Raw genomic sequence first — 18,049 nt, 5'->3', positions numbered from 1 at the left:
AAATGGGCAAGTTAAAGCAATTAATTCTAGCCTGTGTGCACCTCTTGTGAGTGTTTACTGCAATAATCTACTGCTCAGTGACCTTAAAATACTTAGCAGTATTGTTTTAACATTACATTTTATTATGGGCATAAAACTGTGCGAGCACTTTCTAAGAACACAGAATTTAGCTGAGCACAAGAACTCGCACAACACACAGATGAATGCAAGTGCTTGTGCTCTGCTAAGACTAGTTGCAGTTTTGTCTTAGCCTATAGAACAACTATTGACTGCAGCTTTGTAGTCGAATATGTAAATTGAAAAAAAAAAGATGAAAGAAAGAAAAGAAGACACGTGCTGCCAAAAAGGTGTGTGTTAAGCTTTTGCGCTTCTCATTTCTTTCCAGGACTCAGCTGAGAGCCCAAAAGAGGAGACTCCTCCGAGCCCAATTTTCATGCCACTCTGCCATCAGCTTTCTATAACACGAAGCCAAACTGACTCCAACATAATTTACAGCAGTGATGATTTCAATGAGGCATCTGGCTCAACTCACTATATTACTCCTGATGGCAGAATTAATCTTTCTGTAGTGCTAAAGGTAAGCCAGTATTTTTTTTTACCTCATTTTGCCATTGCTAGGTGTGGTGTGCTTATTTTGTTGCTAGGATAGCATAGCTGAAATATCTTTTTCTTTAATGTGTGTGCAATATCCGAGTGCATAGTTGGCTTTGTAGCAGACAGTGTTCTCAGGACAGCCATTCAGATTTTTAATAATATTACAAATCAGCTATTCACTCAGTACAGTATGACAATGCTATGGTTATTAAACAGGCGTAGGTACACCCATGCGCTAAAGTACTATACGAACCGCAGGCTCGCTGAAAAAACTTAATTTATTCATAATTCGGATGCACATGCTGTAATTGACAAGTGTGCCAGAAAGTTTGCAATGCCAAGTTTGGACTACAGTCCTCTATTTCAAGTTACATTCTTAGGCAGAGAAGAAAATTGGCTTTATCATGGAATTTCTGGTCCATATGCTTTTGCTTAGGGGAGCACATGTGTATGCATAAAGCACAGGGAATGTTGATGAGTCTGTCTTTTGTATGTGTTGCAATCTTTCTGGTTGAAGGGCAGTCCATAGTCAGGCATAGACAAGTGGCATTAGCATTAGCCATCTGTCTTTGAATGCCAGAGTGAAGCACTTTTCTTTGCCCTGTGGAAAAGAGCATGCTAAGTGATGTCTCCCATGGCCAAGGCTGTCCATGCTGTCACCTTGCGAGACACCAGCTGCTCCCTTCGAGTGTGTGGAGTTGTGGTGAGCATCGTGGAGCTGCTTCTTAACCTGGGTGTGCTGCCCAAGAAAGTGGGTCGACCCGATGAAGCAACTGACCTCTGGGGACTGGATGACTTCAAGCCAAGCAGAGCTGAAGCGGAGAAGCGTAGTGATGAGCTCTCCACACACAACCTCTTTGTGGACAGCATCATCAGGTACATTGGCTACCATTGTGCATTTATGTTCATGTTGCATGTTGTTAGATTGTCACATCAAGCAATAGGTGATATTTGTATATTTATGGTTGTCAAGGTCACCACCTGTAATGCAAATTCTAGCTATCTAGTGGCACTATCTACTCTGCTTGTTTGAAAGGTAGCAACAAAGACAGCTAGGGGCTTTCTCAGGTGTCCGAGGCATCTGATTTGTACCCCTCATGCCCTGATGCTAAATTCATAGTGGGTCATGTGCGAAGTGCTGCCATGACCAAATGGTGGTGCAAGATATGCCCATAAACTTACATTCTTGTTGTTATAGAACTCTGGTACTGACAATGTGTGAGCCATTACTCAAGGTAGTTAATCAAGCACTTGATTTTTGTTTTTGTGATATGCGCTTGACGTTAGTCTTGTGTTGTGAGACATGCTCGGCGAATGCAACACAAGCCCAAGAAGGAACAAGCCACAGGCCAGAAAAACAGGTGGCGGCAAATTGAAAATGGAGAAGAGAAGGAAGAAGAGTGTGTGCGCTGCGGGGGCTCGGAAGTTTGGCGACAAGAAGGCAGTGCTGGCTCGTGGAGCGGAAAAAGAAAAGCATGCCTAGGCAGAGCTACAAGGCAGCCCTGCTATTCCAAGGAACCGGACTGTTCTGGGGATGTCTACGGACAACAGTCCTCAGTTGAGCTGAGCCTGGTGGATGGAGCTGACAGGCCAATCAGGCGAGAGGACCCGAGCCTGCCCCACAACCTGAGACCCTCTGACCGTTACTGAGCACTGCTCCTGTGCCCTGGCCCGACCGACGCTTCCCGAAGAGCGCAGCTACGACTCGTACGCCAACCACTGCAAAGTACTGATCCAGCACCTGGCCTTACTGACGTCTCCCAGAGAACGCAGCTGAGACCTTTTCATTGACCGTGCTGGTCGCAACTACCGAGCTTCGTGCTGAGGCTAGCAATCAGCAAGGGACCCTGCGTTTCATCCACTGCTGCATCCTCGGCAACTGCCCCGTCGTCTAGGCTGACACAATTTTTCTCGGTGAACCCGTGTTTATACCATCACTGTTACTCTATGATTTACCGCGTCGCTAACAGGCAGAGTAGTGAAACATTTAGAGCAAGTCTATAGTTTTGATCCCGCTCTGCTTATTGGCTCCTGCCAGCTATAACAATGTTTACTTCTGTGTGCTTTTGCATGTGCTGTAAATATAGCTTATACGATCTTATGAGAGTGTAGTGTGAAAAGATAGCATTTCGTTTGCAAATTATTCGCACCAAGGTTGCCCTTGCGTGCACAATATTCTCATAAAAACCTGACATTACAGCCTTTGACAGTCAGTACTCTGTCTCCTTGAGTACTGACTGTCACTTTGGTTACTTCCAAAAGCACTCCCATGTTGCAGTTAGGGAAGTAGTTAGTGTGTCAAGGTCAGCATGAGTGTCAAAAATGCTTTGTGTTGTACCCGCTTTCCCACAGGTGATGCCACAAATAGTGTTAAGCTGTGACAGAATTAGAAAAAATCTAAAATTCGATCCCATGCACATGTGGGAATCAGTGATAACTGAAGCTTTCTTTGATGTTTGTGGAAATGTTAAAGCCGAGCCAGCAAATGTTCACGTTCTGCTTCACAGCAGACCAAAGATGTTGTTGTCCCACTCGACACTTCTTTCAGACCTCCGTCTTCTCCACACTTAAAGGGGTCCTGAACCACCTCTTGGGCTTGGTGAAAAACCACAGTCCACAGGTAGCATACGCTGCTGTGAACATCTCATCCAAATTTTGCAGTCATGTGCGGAGCATGGAGCTCGCAACTGGAGCATGAAGTAACTTTTCTCTCAATTGCTCTCTTTTCAACAGAAGCCTGCTTCTCACTCTTTACTGGCCGCTTTATTTCGTAATATAGCAGATTCCCATACGTGGCCGAATTTTGGTAGCAATTACGTACTCCTGGAAAAAGCTGACTGTCATCTGCTCACGCTTGGCTGCTGCCTCCCGCATAGGAATTAAACTTTGGCCACCCTGCTTATCGATGTCATACCCATTGGGTCTCGCTAATTTCAATTAGATTTGAGCACTCAACTAGTCTCGAACGACACGAAACATAAGGTCAGACTACACGCACGCTTGCCAGCACGCACTTGCTCCTGGCCTCTCCTGGTTAGACGCCTTGGCAGACTTCACTTTGTATTGAGCTATTGATAGCGCTTCAAAATGCGCAAGGTGGATGTGACTACTATCCGTCGGTCAAGCTGGTGCAGGTCAAAGCCGGTCCACACCACATAGTACGGCCAGATTGGAGCATACGAACGCGAGCGTGCTCTCAAGCCCTGTTGTGCACAAAGCAAAAGCTGTGCATACACACTACAGTTGCCTGTAACTGTGGTGTGCTAAGTAGTGTTTATACCATGGCTGATGCATAGTGTTGCGATGAGTCTGATAGCTGAGCGCATTGCGGCTTGATGAGGACAACTGTGACAAAATCAGAAGTAGTGGCGTCTATGTGAACAACCAAAATCAAATTTGAACTGCATGCCATGGTGATGTTCAGTAGGCAAAGCATTGTGGACGTGCCCTGCTCTGCCATAACCTTTGCAGTGCAAGGCATTGAAGAAGAAGCGGGAGCACCGCAACGGGGATGTTTTATTGCCAATAACTCACTTTTGCTGAACGCCTCGAAGCACATTTGCGGCAAAGTATTTCTGAAACAGTCTATTTTAACTTCAAACGCATTTCTCCACTTCAATAAAAAGTGGTTCAGGGCCTCTTTATTGCATGCCTTGGTCTCATTTTCTTCACTTCTTTCTTCAAACTTTCCTGTTCCTGTTTCTGACTTCTTCCCTTCTCTATAGCTGACTTCTTTAATTTCTGTTGCTGGGACTTCACTTCTTGCATCTTGTGCTGCTTGTCTATATGAGCACATACCCAGTTCAACATACCTATTTCCACATACCCAGTGGACCAAGTTGTCTATTGGGGCACATACCTAATGGTGCACCCCAAGTGGCCCAAATCTTTCACTGTATTTTTCACAACTAGATCTTTGGAAAGAGGATATAAATGCAGTTAACATTCGATTTTTCGGATTCCCTAGGGACTGCGAAAACGTAAGAAAATTTGGGCAGTCTTAAAAAACTAATGCATGCCCTTAACTGCCCTGAAAACATACTCTGTAACAGTCACTTTTGGCGGTACTATTTCCTCAGACATCAGACGTGCGCTAATTGGCTGGTTGAGCAATATATCACACGAAGGATATAGCATAATCGAAAGTGGTCGTTCGAGAATACATCCCTTGAAAGGTTCAAATCACCACAGCCACTTCTTAAATAGATATAAAGGTCTCTCAATACAATTATTAGGCATGTAGGTGCTTGTGCTATGACAGTAGATGGTGGGTGAGCATGTGTATAATTATGGAACGCATTTTATGTGCCGTGACAGTGGCCCCTTTGCACCCTTGGTATGCTTCACTGCAATACGTTTCATGTGCTTGGCCATGTAACACCTGTATTGCAGCGAAGCTGACTTTCGGAAGCCGGTATTATACGATGCTTTAGACCCTTTCCCGTGCTTTCTGCACTTCAATGCCACTGGCGAGGATGACGAAGACGGAGTTGTTGCCATTGCCGACAGCGGTGAATCCTTCAAATGAAAAACATAGCACCTAACAGCAGGAAGCTTAATAGCGAATGTTGAAGCAGCAGATCAGCGCATGAGAGTGCTGGTTTAAGGCTGCAAGATAATCAAAATGGTGGTGGTGGTGGCTTAAACTAATGCTTTTTGGACCTGCAGTCATGGCAAAAAGTAAGAAAAATCGACCTGCAAAGGGTTCCAGTGTCCGAAATGTCGGATGTCCTTATACATTGGCTCTACAGGATGCTTGGCAGTGCCTTAGTGTCCGAATTATCATTCATATCTGAAAACTGGTTGTTGACTGTAATTGATTTTCATGTATGCATGAAAGACAATCAATCTGAAATTTGGCAGTGTTTGGGACTGTACACTGTTAAAACATGTCCGCATATAACCATTGTGCTTTGATTTCAAGCAGTTTTGCTTCATTCATGCCATGCCACATCATTCTTTAGGCAATGCTTCATGGGGTATTAAATTTAGACCCCCCCCCCCCCCCAAAGTTCTTACTTTCCAATTTAAATGTTTTTTTCTTTCTTACATTTTTTTACAGACTGCCATCTTAATTGTGGGTTTTTAATGTGTATCTAGCATGCCTGCTTTCTTGTTTTATATGTTGTCGAGGGCTGCATAAGAAAGGCATTAACATTTTGCTTGTAACATCCTTGCCTAGCTATGTTCGCAGTCACGGCTATCATTCCTGGCAGTTAAAGGAAAGACCAGGTACACTCTGCCAATAATAGATATTTTTTACAGTGCAGTGCTTTGCAGGTGACAAAGTGCTTGCTATAGACAGAATATGAAATAAAGTTCCAAATGAATGAACCCTGTATAGCATTGTTGAAACATCGAGCCTTAGGCAGTTGAAAAGTAGGACCTCTCATGCCTGTTTGATACAGAAATTCATGTCAGCAAGGCTGCATGAGAAATTATGTGTGATGTTGCCTCTTTTGTGCCTGTTACAGAGTGATCAAGCACCTTGGCTGTCCTCATGGCTGCGGAGAAGGTCACCGGTCATCAGCTGCAGAAACTGTACGCCGCCAGGCCTATGCCTGCCTGCTTCGATTGCACCGTGCAGACGAGGCCCAGTTTCGAAGGTTCCTTCGGGAACTCGTGCGGGAGCGCTCATTGGCAGAAGTGTTGGATGTCTATCATGCGTTCATGGGCTTCTGTGCTGAGACTGGATCGCTGCTATCACCTATAAGTGAGTGCGCAGCCAGGTACTGCATGCATCAAATACTGCACACGTGCATACACATTCATATTTCTTAAACATTCTGCCACTGGATTTTCCATCTCAACTCCAAAAAGTGGAAGGCACTGCTACTACTAGGATGAAGCGTTCACTGTACTTCAGTAACATTCAAAGGTGATTGCTGTGCTAAAAGGCACTGTTTGGAGGCATGTTCCTCAGCCAACTCCTCATCACAGAAATTGACAAGGTGCATTATTGAAGCGCTATTTCCACTTTAGTGACTGGGCAGCACTCTCCTACATTCCATGGAGCAAACCAAGAGCTTTCAAGCGACGTCTGTTTATGTCAGTGTCACACTGTGTACATGTATACTGTATTTGCATGAATATAGCACAATATAAATGCTGTGAAATTCCAGCTGGAGAGAGAAGCTCTTGTTAATGCAGTCCACTTATAACAATATTAAAAAGAACAAAAAGTCCTATCATTATAACCTATTGTCATAAACCGAGGAGTCGCAGTGGAGCGTCGGAACAAGAGCACCAGTGTAGCAGGCTCCTAGAACAGAACTGTACATGCCGTGCTTGTGCACTGAGCAGTCACTACCCACCTTTATTTTTCTCACCTTTCACAGCCAGCACCAAGGCACCGGCTGAGAGCGCTGACCTTAGTGTCCTCGTATTACGGTGTCGGTGGGCGCTATATTATCATCAATATATCTGGATTGCCTTAAAAAAAAGCTGCCGTACATACCTTTGTAGCTCTGAACCCAAATTCGCCACTTGTGCTAAAGAATAGATGTTGTGAAAAGTAGGCCGTGGAAAATAAAATGTTTATTTATACCTCTATATAGTGTGTCAGGCGTTAGGCACGTTGAAATAGTCAGAAATCTCCACTTTCTTCGTGGCAGTTTCATGTTTACAACCACGTTATGCATCTTGTCCAGCTGCTGCATGAACACTGGCAGCAATCCTTTTGCGTGCACGAAAACAGTGAGCGAGTTGATCAACAACAGTGCACTTTGCGTAAACATCGGGGTCGGCGTCAGAGGTTGGCCATTGCCAATCTTGTCATCACTGTTGCCTTCAACGCACAGTGCTGCCACTAATCGGGACAGTGATTGCCTCATCGAAGGTCTCTTCACATAATGAGGAGCACTCTCTGCACTTGAAAACTTCTCCATCGAAACACTACCTGTTTCATCATCAGTGGTGACATCCTCTCAGGGTTCGGTAATGTCAGCAGCTTCCACCGGGTTGGTGTCACTATCATGGGACATTTTGCCCTGGCGCACAAGGTCCACATTTCTGAAGCAGTTGGTGGAAAAGGATCCCTAACCATTTTTCCGTTGAGTGGCATAGCTACTTGTTCCAGCCTTCATGATTATGGTGCTCCCAGTTTTCAGAATCATCAATATTGTTGATTGCGTGAGATAATACTTCTTTGAGTCTTGAAATATTTGTAGCTTCGTCTCAAACGACAAAGCTTTGCACTTTGTTGGCCCCATCTTCTACAAACTGGGCTGTCTGCTGTTTCGAGCACTGAGGCTTCGAAGGCTACATCGGCACATTTCCGTGCTCACTAGAGGGAGAGAGAGAGATTGTAGAAAGGATAGGCACCATTGTGGCACTTAGCTTTTTCCCCTGAATGTGTTTGAAGCATGATCGTGGGTGATGACAGCCTGTATAGACCTTTTTCATAGGCGCCACCATTTTGTGTAGGCAGTGGCGCCATCTATGGGCAGTCATCATGCTGGCTTGGACGAATTCTCTGTGTTGTATGCCAGGTATACGCTTGGCGGTAGTTTCTGGTGGTTATTTTGCGCTCATGCAGTCTATTTAATATGATGTGCCATCTTCTATGTGGGAAATAGTTCTGTGAGACATACTGAAGTGATTCAAGTTGGCATGGCTGGAATTTCTGCCGGCGTTCAGGTGGACAGAACACCCAACATGATGTGCATGTTCGTGTTTGAGCTTACAATCAGCCTCAGAGATCAGTTGTGCATTTCTGAAAATCCATTTCATGAATGTGACATTACTGGAACATTCTCACTGTAATTCTAAACTGTGGTGTAACAACAATGAGCAGTTAAGAAACACAGGACAAGCCCAACAGGCATGGGTGCCGTTCTTCTGGAAGTTAAGTTGTGCTGTTTACATTTACAAGCATTCAAATTGTTATCTGTAGATACATTGCGCGACTACCTCATTTGTTGGACGAGGTTTCCCCTCACAAATAACATACTGCATTTACTCTAATCTAAGCCGGCCCCTATTCTAAACCAACCCCCGAATGTCAGAAGCCAGAAAAAATGAGAAGCTTACCTCGAATGTAGGCGGGACAAAAAAGTGAGGACAGTGTTCACAAAGTGGAAACAGCATTTAGTTAATATGAACAGGCCGAGCTCACTCTACATTATCATCGCCGCTAGCCAGACCACATGCATGCTTGCAGACATGCGCAAGCTCCCGTCGGCGCGCCTGTGCATGTGCAGACAGTGCAGCACGGCACGCATGCATAGAAACGTGGCACGATCTCGGTGAACAGCTCCTTTCTGTTATTGCACGCTCATTTTTCTTATCGCTGTCACCTCCTTGATGTGGTACACACAAAAAGCATCCCCCGTTACCCCTCCAATGACGGACGTTTTTGTCATCGATGCTGAAGTCCTGCCCGGCTAGAACGTTTGACGATGCCTCTGCGGCTAGCACAACTTTTCGTTTGAAATCAGCACTGTAATGGCATCGCCTCTTTGGCGTCATTACAGGAACGCCATGCTATGAGCCATGCCGCACGACGATACAACACAGGTCAGAATAGCGACATCACTTGTGTGGCTTGTGTACTTCAGTTGGCTACTGGCGTAGCTAATAACGGCTGCGATACTGACTTTTCTAGATGGCATTAGCTATGCACCATATTTATCATTTTTAATTACAAACTGGCGCATTCTTTAATATCCTCGAATCTAAGCCGACTCTAGAGTTGGGTTAAGATTATTTGAAAAATCTATTGGCCTAGATTCGAATAAATACGGTAGCTATGATTAGTAATAACAGCTTACCATACGGTCACACTTATTAAGTGGTAGAGTGACTGGCTGTGGACTGCGCGTGTCTGAAGTAGCTGTAGGTACTGGGTTATAGATCTGTTTGTCCTACATAGTGTGTGGTTCGATCATGGGGCATGACCGTGCTTGGTCTTGTTGCAATGCTAGCCTGTGTGCTTCTGTTTTTTTTTTGTTTTTATTGTGAAGGAAGAGGATGAAAACCAAATTTTTTTCGGTTGTGTTTGTCCCATTCTCTACGATGCATTCAGCCATTTTACAGAAATTGTGCTCTTGCAAGCTATTGGATTATTCTTTTGCCATCCTCTTTAGATATTAGTGTTTTACAGGGAAAAAAGGCAATACTGAAGCACAAAGCTTACATGCATCATGCTGGTTTACCAACCACAGTGATCGCTGTTTAGCAATGCCATCGGCCTCATACAGGAAGCTAATATAGGTATAGCATAGTGATTTCGTGTTTACTAGACTTGAAATGCGTGAGAGCGATGCCGGTGGCTGACGCAAGTATTTTACAACGATTGACACTTAGATGTTTAGAGGTTGCATTGGGTTGGGTGTACATGAGTACTCTTATTTTCTTATTTTATTTAGAAATACCTTACAGGCCTTCAGACAGGCATTAAATGAGGGGAGCATGCAGTACAGTTCAGTTACACTTGAAGACAATTCCACTACAATACATCAGCAAGGAAACAATCACAGAACTATGCCTTAGTTCTTATGCTAAATGATTGGATAGGGAGATGATTTTCCAATTCGCGCTGGCAAATGACAGACACCGCTGTTCTTAATAGAGTAAAAACCGATACAGCCAGGATTGTTCACAGCAGATGCATACACTACAGCTGATGGTTCGTGTCGATTGTGTTGACTCAGTCAAGAGAAATTTCTGCATACTGTAGTTATCACTGCACCCAAAGGCTACAAAGCGGTTCTTGGCAACCTCATATGAATGGACAACATGTTAATTTCACAAAAAAATGAGCTTAATCATCTTCAAGTTGTTCCACAGCATGTGGCGGCAACACATTCAAGCAGCACCACACTGGCTTACACAAGGTAGAAATGACTAAAGGCTTGGCACGCATCATTTCCTCCTTGCTTGATGAAAAGATTTATGTCGGCGCGAAACAGCTATGGCACACCATGCCCACTGGTGAAGCTTTGTGTGGCTTTTGCGATTGCTGGGTAGGCGGGATGGGCTGCACAGTAATGATGGCATATATGAACTTGTGTAGGCAAGCTTTCTGCCCCATCTCAGTATTGGTTGTTTAAAGGGAACTTAGCAGCGCCTATGTCAAGCTCAGTCTGCATGCATAACGCTGTCCAGAAGGCAAGATTTTGGTTGCTTTATCCAACATGCGGTCATAACCAATCATTATATGTTATTAAAGCGTAAGCTTTCTTTAGCAAGCTCCCCAGCACTGTCACGCGAAAGGTGTAATACCTTGCATCTGCATAAAAATGCGTAATTTGCAAAGTTAAGGCATTTAATTGTTATGATAGTGTAAATGTAGACGATTGGTAGCTTTTAAGCAATAAGAAACAATTTAAAGCAAAAAAATAAAATAAAAAGAGAATACCCATAGAGATACATAGGGCTCCTTAGAAGATGCGTGGGGAAGCTTATAGTAGGGGTGGGCCAACTGAAATTTGGGGGTGGACCAACTTGAAACTTGGGGGTGAGTCATAGTGAAATTTGAACGTGGGCCAACTGAAATTTGGGAGTAGGCCAACGTGACATTTGGACATGGGCCAACTGAAATTTGGGGGTGGGCCAACTTGAAATTTGGGTTTAGGCCAAGTTATATTTGGGGTTAGGCCAATTTAAATTTGGGGGTGGGCCAAATTAAATTTAGGTGCGAGCTTACTTGAGATTTTGGGTTGGCCCAATGTCCATTTGGACGCTGTTGAGTGTCCTTCAAGTTATGAACACCACGCAGGCATGTGAGCACATTGAGAAGCTTGGCACGTTTTCATTGAGCCTTACTGAGACGCATTCAAAATACAGGCGAGAGCTTGTGTGAACAAAGAATGTGTGCGTAACACAGGCTTGTGAGAGCGACAGCGAGGTTTACATGGCATCAGGGCGATGCACTCTCCCCTCATGCAACACCTCGCGTGCTACTGATGTAGCTAGTGTTCCCTTTCGACTGCTCTGCTTTGTCGAGGTGCGTTCGTGCCCAGCATTCCGACTCAATAGGTACAATTGCATTGAAGGGGTCAGATGTGGCGAGAGGATCTGACAATTGTTTACTAAACCCTAAGCACTCTTTGCCACTGGAAAGGCCATGAGTAGATGTGCATTAGTTAGGGAAGGCAAGTAAGCAAAACTAAGCAAAAATGAAGTCACAGCCAAGCCAAACAATGCTTACACTTTAATAGACAATTCTCAGAATTTCTGTAGCCTTCTTTTTCTCATAACACTAATGCATAGGTTGATAATCTTGAGTTGGCTTATCATTATAACCGATTTATTGTTATATGTACTATCATTATAAGGGGACTGCACTGTTTTCTGAGCTATGCACCATATACAACGCAAGATAATTTTTTGATAACTTTTCACCATGCAGCGAGCTCAGCCATAATGAAACTATGATGTGCAGAAAAGCCAGCCTTCTTCTGTCATAGGCATAATACGGAGGCACATGTGTAGAAGGGAGCACATGTCTGCGGAAATTCAGGAGCTCAACAAAGTAAAGAAGGCAGTGCAGAGTGTATGAATACCCAGTCCACTACTGCGTTGCATGCCCTGGTGGCTACATATTTGAGAACTTGGCTGTCCTGGCATACGCACATCTAGCACCTTGGTACTGAACACTAAGTTCTGCTTGGCCATTCTAGCACAGCAGAACTAGATTCTGGACCATTTTAGCGTAACTGGAATGGTATAAAAATGTGTCTTAAAGAGCCACTGAAGCATTACTTAGATGTAGACAACAATCTTGTTGTATTGTGTGCAGGTGGGAAACCATTGGCCAAATATTATGTTTGCTTGCAGAATTGGCTAGAGAATTACCTTCTTCTCTTTTCTGCTGGCAGTTGTATCTATTTGAGTATAAACAGACAGTTATGTCTCTTTTGAGTCTATTCCTGACACCAGAAAGCTTGCGGCTAAAAAGAGGGGAGAAAATATGTTAATTGATGACTCCATAAAAGTTAGAAAGAACACATTTTGCATGATGGTAACATTCAAATATATGCAGTAAGCTGATTTGGGTGTATTAGGTGTCATGCTTTCCCCATGCCTGCCCTGAACCCATGAGAAAGCAGGGGACCCTTGGATGATGCAATAATATTTCAAATTAATGTGAGCTATATAATGTCTATTCATAATATGTTCGATTCTAGAAATTTAAAGGTACCCTTATTAGAAGTGATGTGTAGTAGCATCATTTCCAGGTGTTTTGTAAGTCTGGAACTATTTTAGAGTCCTTTAAGTGTGCTGGTATGAGACAATTCAATGCTCTGTTCTATGTGGAACATAAATTGCTTGTTTCTCTTGTTGAAGCCTTGAAGGGGTGTTAACGACAAAAACTTGGTTCAGCCAAATTGATAGATAAATATTCAAAAATATATGTGCAGCTATTTCTAGAAATAGAGCTTTTGTAAGCAAGATGGTGGCATAAACATAGTAGAAGAACGGCAGCACCACTACCTTGGAAGTACAAAGTCAGCTTCTGCCGACACATTTTGGAAAGAGCCAGCAGTACTTAAGGACTTTCAATAAGAAGCATATTTCATGTAATTAAAAAATGAAAAGAAATGCTGCTTGGCCACTATCTTCTGTAAGAAAATCCAGAGCAATGCTGCTTGCTTGTCAATAAAATATGCATGTAAATCGTTCCCTATTTGTGTCGCCTTCTGTGTGTCTTAAGAGAAGCAAAGTATGTGCTTTGTAGTCGTAGGCATAAAGCAAGGTTCTCGCTCTGCATCAACAATCTAGAATGCGCATGTTCATTCACCCATCTTGGTAAAGAGACATGCTGTCTTCATTTTTTTTTTGCTGACACAGAACAGGGACTGAACAATATTCAAGAACACAGTGAATCACTTTTTAATTGTTGGTCTCCCATAATAGTGATTGAAACTTTAACTTTGTTTCTTTGAAACTTAATGTTCACAGACCCATATAAAGATATAAAGACCATATAAAGAGCACAAAAGTCATAGAATATCTGAATTCTTTAGCACATTATTCAAGCATTGAGTGAGCATTGAGTAAGCTGAGTCATCACTCCTTTCCCATTATCATGAACGTTCACAACAAAAAAAAAAATGTCTGTAGCGATGTCTTGACGTAAAACCAGAAATTCAAGAAGTATAAATTATGACTAGAGTGGTCCAGTAACTAGCATGATGCTTTCTAAACATTTGAAAGCTGTTAGTGAACTAGTAGTACATTAGTTATATTTACTGAAATTGCAGCTCAGAAGAGAACCAGTACAACAAGCAGCCAGGACGGCAGTGTGCACAGTGGGTATGCTAACAACTTTGGAGCTGGTCCAGGTGGGATCTCTGGTAAAGGCATTGAAGGTGTGATTGTGACCTGCACATTCAAAGCTCTGGTCACACGTCTGGCCAAGTGCAGTCGTGAGCTCAAGAGCCAAGAAAACATGGTGAGGTACCAAATTGGCCGTTGCATGTTTCGAAAGTGCGCATTGTGGGGTTCTCCTCCCGTACTCTTGGGACAAAGGAACGTCAACACTGTAGTGCAAACAGTCACAAGGGCATTTATTGCACCTTTCATAAATCAATGCCTGCTAGCCGAGTTGCTATCCACAAAACATGCCGATGGGCGCGCGACAAATCTAGAAGTCCGACTCACCGCGACCGGATAGCGAGCGAATATGTTCGCCCCATGCTGGATCCCAACGCCTGGTCGTTCGCGCGTACTGTCATGCGAATGGTGGCGCATTCCAAGACGGCCACGCGAGACGGTATCGCAGAAGCATGGGTCGGCACGCGCGCGGCACGGCATGTCCGCACCGCTTGCTGTCTCGAACCCAAGAGAGCGCCTTGTTTTACCCGCACCCAAGTAACCCCGCAGCAGCGCGACACTCGCGCCATCTCTCGCACTGCGCTTGTACCACTCCGACCGCCGCAGGCGTCAGGCCACGCGGTGAAGCCACACTGCAGGAGCTATGCGGGAAAACAAGATCTCAGGGGATGCGTGAGAGTCGCGCATCCCCACAGCATGTAGGCACATAGATGGTGTGACATTTATGTTTGTTGCTGTAACGCTAACCTCTACCTAGTGTGCTTACCAAAACTCAATTGACCCAAGAAATAAAGATTTAAAAGGCCCCTAAACAGCCTCTAACTTTCGTATACACATTTAAAACAAATGTGCGCATTATGTAGAGCATGCCGTGACCATCATCCTTGTGGAATTCGGCAGTGCTACGAGCCATCGGAGTGCCACAATTTAAAAAAACAATGCCATGCTCCTTTTCCTACTTTTCTGGTGCCTCTCGCTGTGCGGTGATGTCAACAATATACTCCAGGTGACATCACCAGACGTAAACGGTGTTCATTGGTCGGTTGATGAGGGAAGACAGCGCCAGTATGACGAGAGCCAACTGTGTGTTTCGAAAATGGAGGAGGGCTTGCCCATTGTGTGTCACTTAACCTTTTAAGAAGCTTCGATCTAGTCAACTTCACGTGGAGGGCGGTTAAGGGGACAGAATGGAGGAGCTTATTTTCTGGTGTGCTGATGCAACCCATAGCTTTCGCTGCAGTGCATGGAGTTGGTGAGTGTATGTGGTAAACGGTAGAGAGCATGAGTGGAGAGGGTAGCGAAGAAGAGCGAGAAACAACAGCAACTGTGTACTTGTTCACTAAAGGCTTGTAACTTTGCTATTATGGCACCATGACAAAAAATTATTGCAGCTAGTATATATTCATATTAGAGTAGTACACATCAGCCACCATGCAGCTATTTTTTAATTTCCAGGGTGGTTTAGGGCCCATTAAAAATATTTTTCATGGCCATTTTCTTTTCTTGAGTGGATTTCTTGCACTTGGCATGCACAGTGTACATGCCGGCACCCCAGATAATGTTTTCTTACAAGTACAATGCATGTGGCAGCCATAAAATTTTTTTTTGTAAAATATTTTCTATTAAAGGGACCATGAAACACTTCTTTAACATAGTAACAACATGTTTTATTTCTATTTCTTCTTTCTCAACAGTCCTTATACTGTGATCTGCGTCAGCTGATAAGCTACGTTCATGACAACCACGGAGGCATATTTCGAAGAGTGGCCTTAAGTGGGATGCTTGATTCTGCAGACCGTCCAAATAAAAAGAAGAATTATGTACCGGGAACAAGAATTGTCAGGTATTAATGTAACCTTCCTAGTTCTTGCTTTCCTTTGAAAGAAATGCTGAAGCTTAACAAGCTGTGGTGAGCTGTTTCATTTTTAAGCTTACTTTGTTGCTGTTCATGTCTTAATAACCAGCTCTGCATAGAGATATTTTTATGGAACTACTGGGACACTTGCTTTTTGGACCGTAGCAGCAGTGTGCAGAAACCTGCAGCTTCTTTCTGTACAACCGATAGGTTCTTGCTGCAGTCAACTGTCATGCAGTTTGAGTATTTTTCTTCAGCTGTATAGTGTTGCCTTCATTTTAAACAGCAGCACTGAGGGCTGAACGGTATCACATTGACGACTTTTTATGTTTAACTGCCGTACTATCTCGTGGCAGCGTATGTTATTTGCAGCACTTCTGTATCTGAACCATTTTAGCTTTGGCTAGTAGTTGTTGCCATCCTGAAGATGTTATATCATGAACGTGAATACTTCCTTGTAGCAGCAGATGGTGGTGTTTGTTCAATACATTCATGCAATGCTGCAAGAATATGTATGACTACTCTGCTGTTTTGAGGTTAGCTATAACAGTGCGCCAAGCAGTGCTGTTGGAAAGTTCATTAATAATGACAGTGCAAAAAATTGGGACTGAGATAGACACAAGCATGACACAGTACCTCGTTCCTGTTGGTGTTCTTGTGTCTATCGCAGTTCTGGATTTTTGTGCATTTGTTAATAATTAACCAGCAGTAATTTGCCCAGTTTATCATGCTCCTAAAGTTAAGCAGTTTTGAATTTATCAGCCTAAGACGGCAACACCGAAGGGACGTAATAACAGGCATGTGTGAGTTTGTGTCATGCAATGTTTTAGGCACTTTACCTTTTCCAGGCATGCAAAGTCAATGGAACATGAAGAGTTGAAGGACCCACTGTTTTCATCAAATGTTTTTATTATCGATGAGACAGCTGTTGAGAAGAGCAGCCGAAAGTCTTTCTTTAGGAAAAGAGGTGTGAGAAAAGTCCCCAGTGCTCAGGTATGCCTTAGGTGCCTCCCAGTGTTGCTATTCAGAACGTCCCATTTACACAACAGCAAACCTTTTCTGTTAGCAAGCCTTACTTGGACTGTGTTTAGCATTTGTTCAAGGCGGACGTGGAGCTTGAGCAAAATTTTTATTGCTATTGCTACTAGAGGAAATAAATTTACAGGTGTTACTAGTCAATTTAGTGTGCTAGTTATAAATATACAGCTAGTTTTTCTCTACATAATGAAGAAAATATTTAATATAATTCTTTCTGTTCCATAGTTTTGGGATGACTGAAAAAAATGTTTTACAGTAAGTTAGCTAAAAGTTATCTAAATATATTCCTAAATACTCGAGAAGTGCAGTAATCATTGTTTCATACTTCCACCTCTATCCTACCCAACCTTATGAAAGTTGGAAGTCATAATTTGATATATGAATTCTTTTTTCCCCCCTTAAGTCTGGCAAATTTCAAAATGTTTCAGGGTGCAGAAACATGGTATTATAACGTACTGCACTCCTTGGAAGCCCAGTTATTAGGTTAAAAAGTTCTTAAAATCTAATCATTAGGAGAGTAATTATGCCTCTCGGAATGTTGCTGATGGCCAAAAATAGATTTTAGATAAGTGCAAAAAAGAAATCACCATGTGAGAAAAGCAGTTTATTCTCATGGGTGCGGAAAGTTTGGCAGGAAAACGAGTCAGAAAAGATGCTCTTTCAAACGCGACCAATATGGCGTGGCTCTGATAAATGATTTTGGATTGGTCAATGGCAAAATGGGTCATGTTCAGTGCATTCATGGGCAAAACTGAGCATTTCTTAGGATAAAAAGTTTTTTTCCTGAATGGCACATCATTTTAAGCTAGTTCTTTTTTTCAGCAGGTGTGTCATGACATGTATATTAGAAAAATAACAGAAATGAAAAATGAACTTTGTAGGGATATTTTAGTCTCCAAGACCCCAGTCCCCCTTTAAGGAAGAATATGAAAGAGAGTGCATGTTAAGCCTAGGAGAAGAGAGGCCGAAGAGGTCTGATGGTATCTAACAGCTTTAATAATGTACAGACCTAGGAACTGCTCATAAAAACTCAGAAGCGTTAACGTGTTGGGTGAGTTCATTGTACATGATTCTTTAGAAACTTGTGCGCGCACAAAGACAGGACATCGAACGAAGAAGGGACACACAACGTGCGCATGTTCTGTGTCCCTTCTTCGTTTTACGTCCTGTCTTTGTGCGCACATAAGTTTCTAAAGTATCATAAAAACTCCACCAGCAAATACACACGAGTACAGTAGAAGCTTGTTAATTCGAATTTCGTGGGGATGCTACAAAAATTCG

At 43.3% G+C, this 18,049-nt stretch overlaps 1 protein-coding gene across 2 annotated transcripts in view; it reads left to right on the top strand.

Annotated features, from left to right (window-relative positions):
- The window catches only part of unc80 (unc80, NALCN channel complex subunit), a 167,587-nt gene that overhangs the window by 28,892 nt on the left and 120,646 nt on the right, over positions 1-18,049 (top strand). For both annotated transcript variants that reach the window (XM_065429703.2, XM_065429704.2), the window contains exons 12-17: positions 386-577; positions 1,238-1,470; positions 6,069-6,307; positions 13,803-13,993; positions 15,570-15,718; positions 16,579-16,723. In XM_065429703.2, coding sequence (XP_065285775.2) covers positions 386-577; positions 1,238-1,470; positions 6,069-6,307; positions 13,803-13,993; positions 15,570-15,718; positions 16,579-16,723 — 1,149 coding nt within the window. The remainder of the gene's footprint in view (positions 1-385; positions 578-1,237; positions 1,471-6,068; positions 6,308-13,802; positions 13,994-15,569; positions 15,719-16,578; positions 16,724-18,049) is intronic.

The sequence above is a fragment of the Dermacentor albipictus genome, chromosome 1 (assembly GCF_038994185.2).
Source record: "Dermacentor albipictus isolate Rhodes 1998 colony chromosome 1, USDA_Dalb.pri_finalv2, whole genome shotgun sequence".
Taxonomy (NCBI): Eukaryota; Metazoa; Arthropoda; class Arachnida; order Ixodida; family Ixodidae; genus Dermacentor; species Dermacentor albipictus.
The sequence above is the reverse complement of the archived record's forward strand: the minus strand, read 5'-3'. Positions and strand labels throughout refer to the sequence as shown.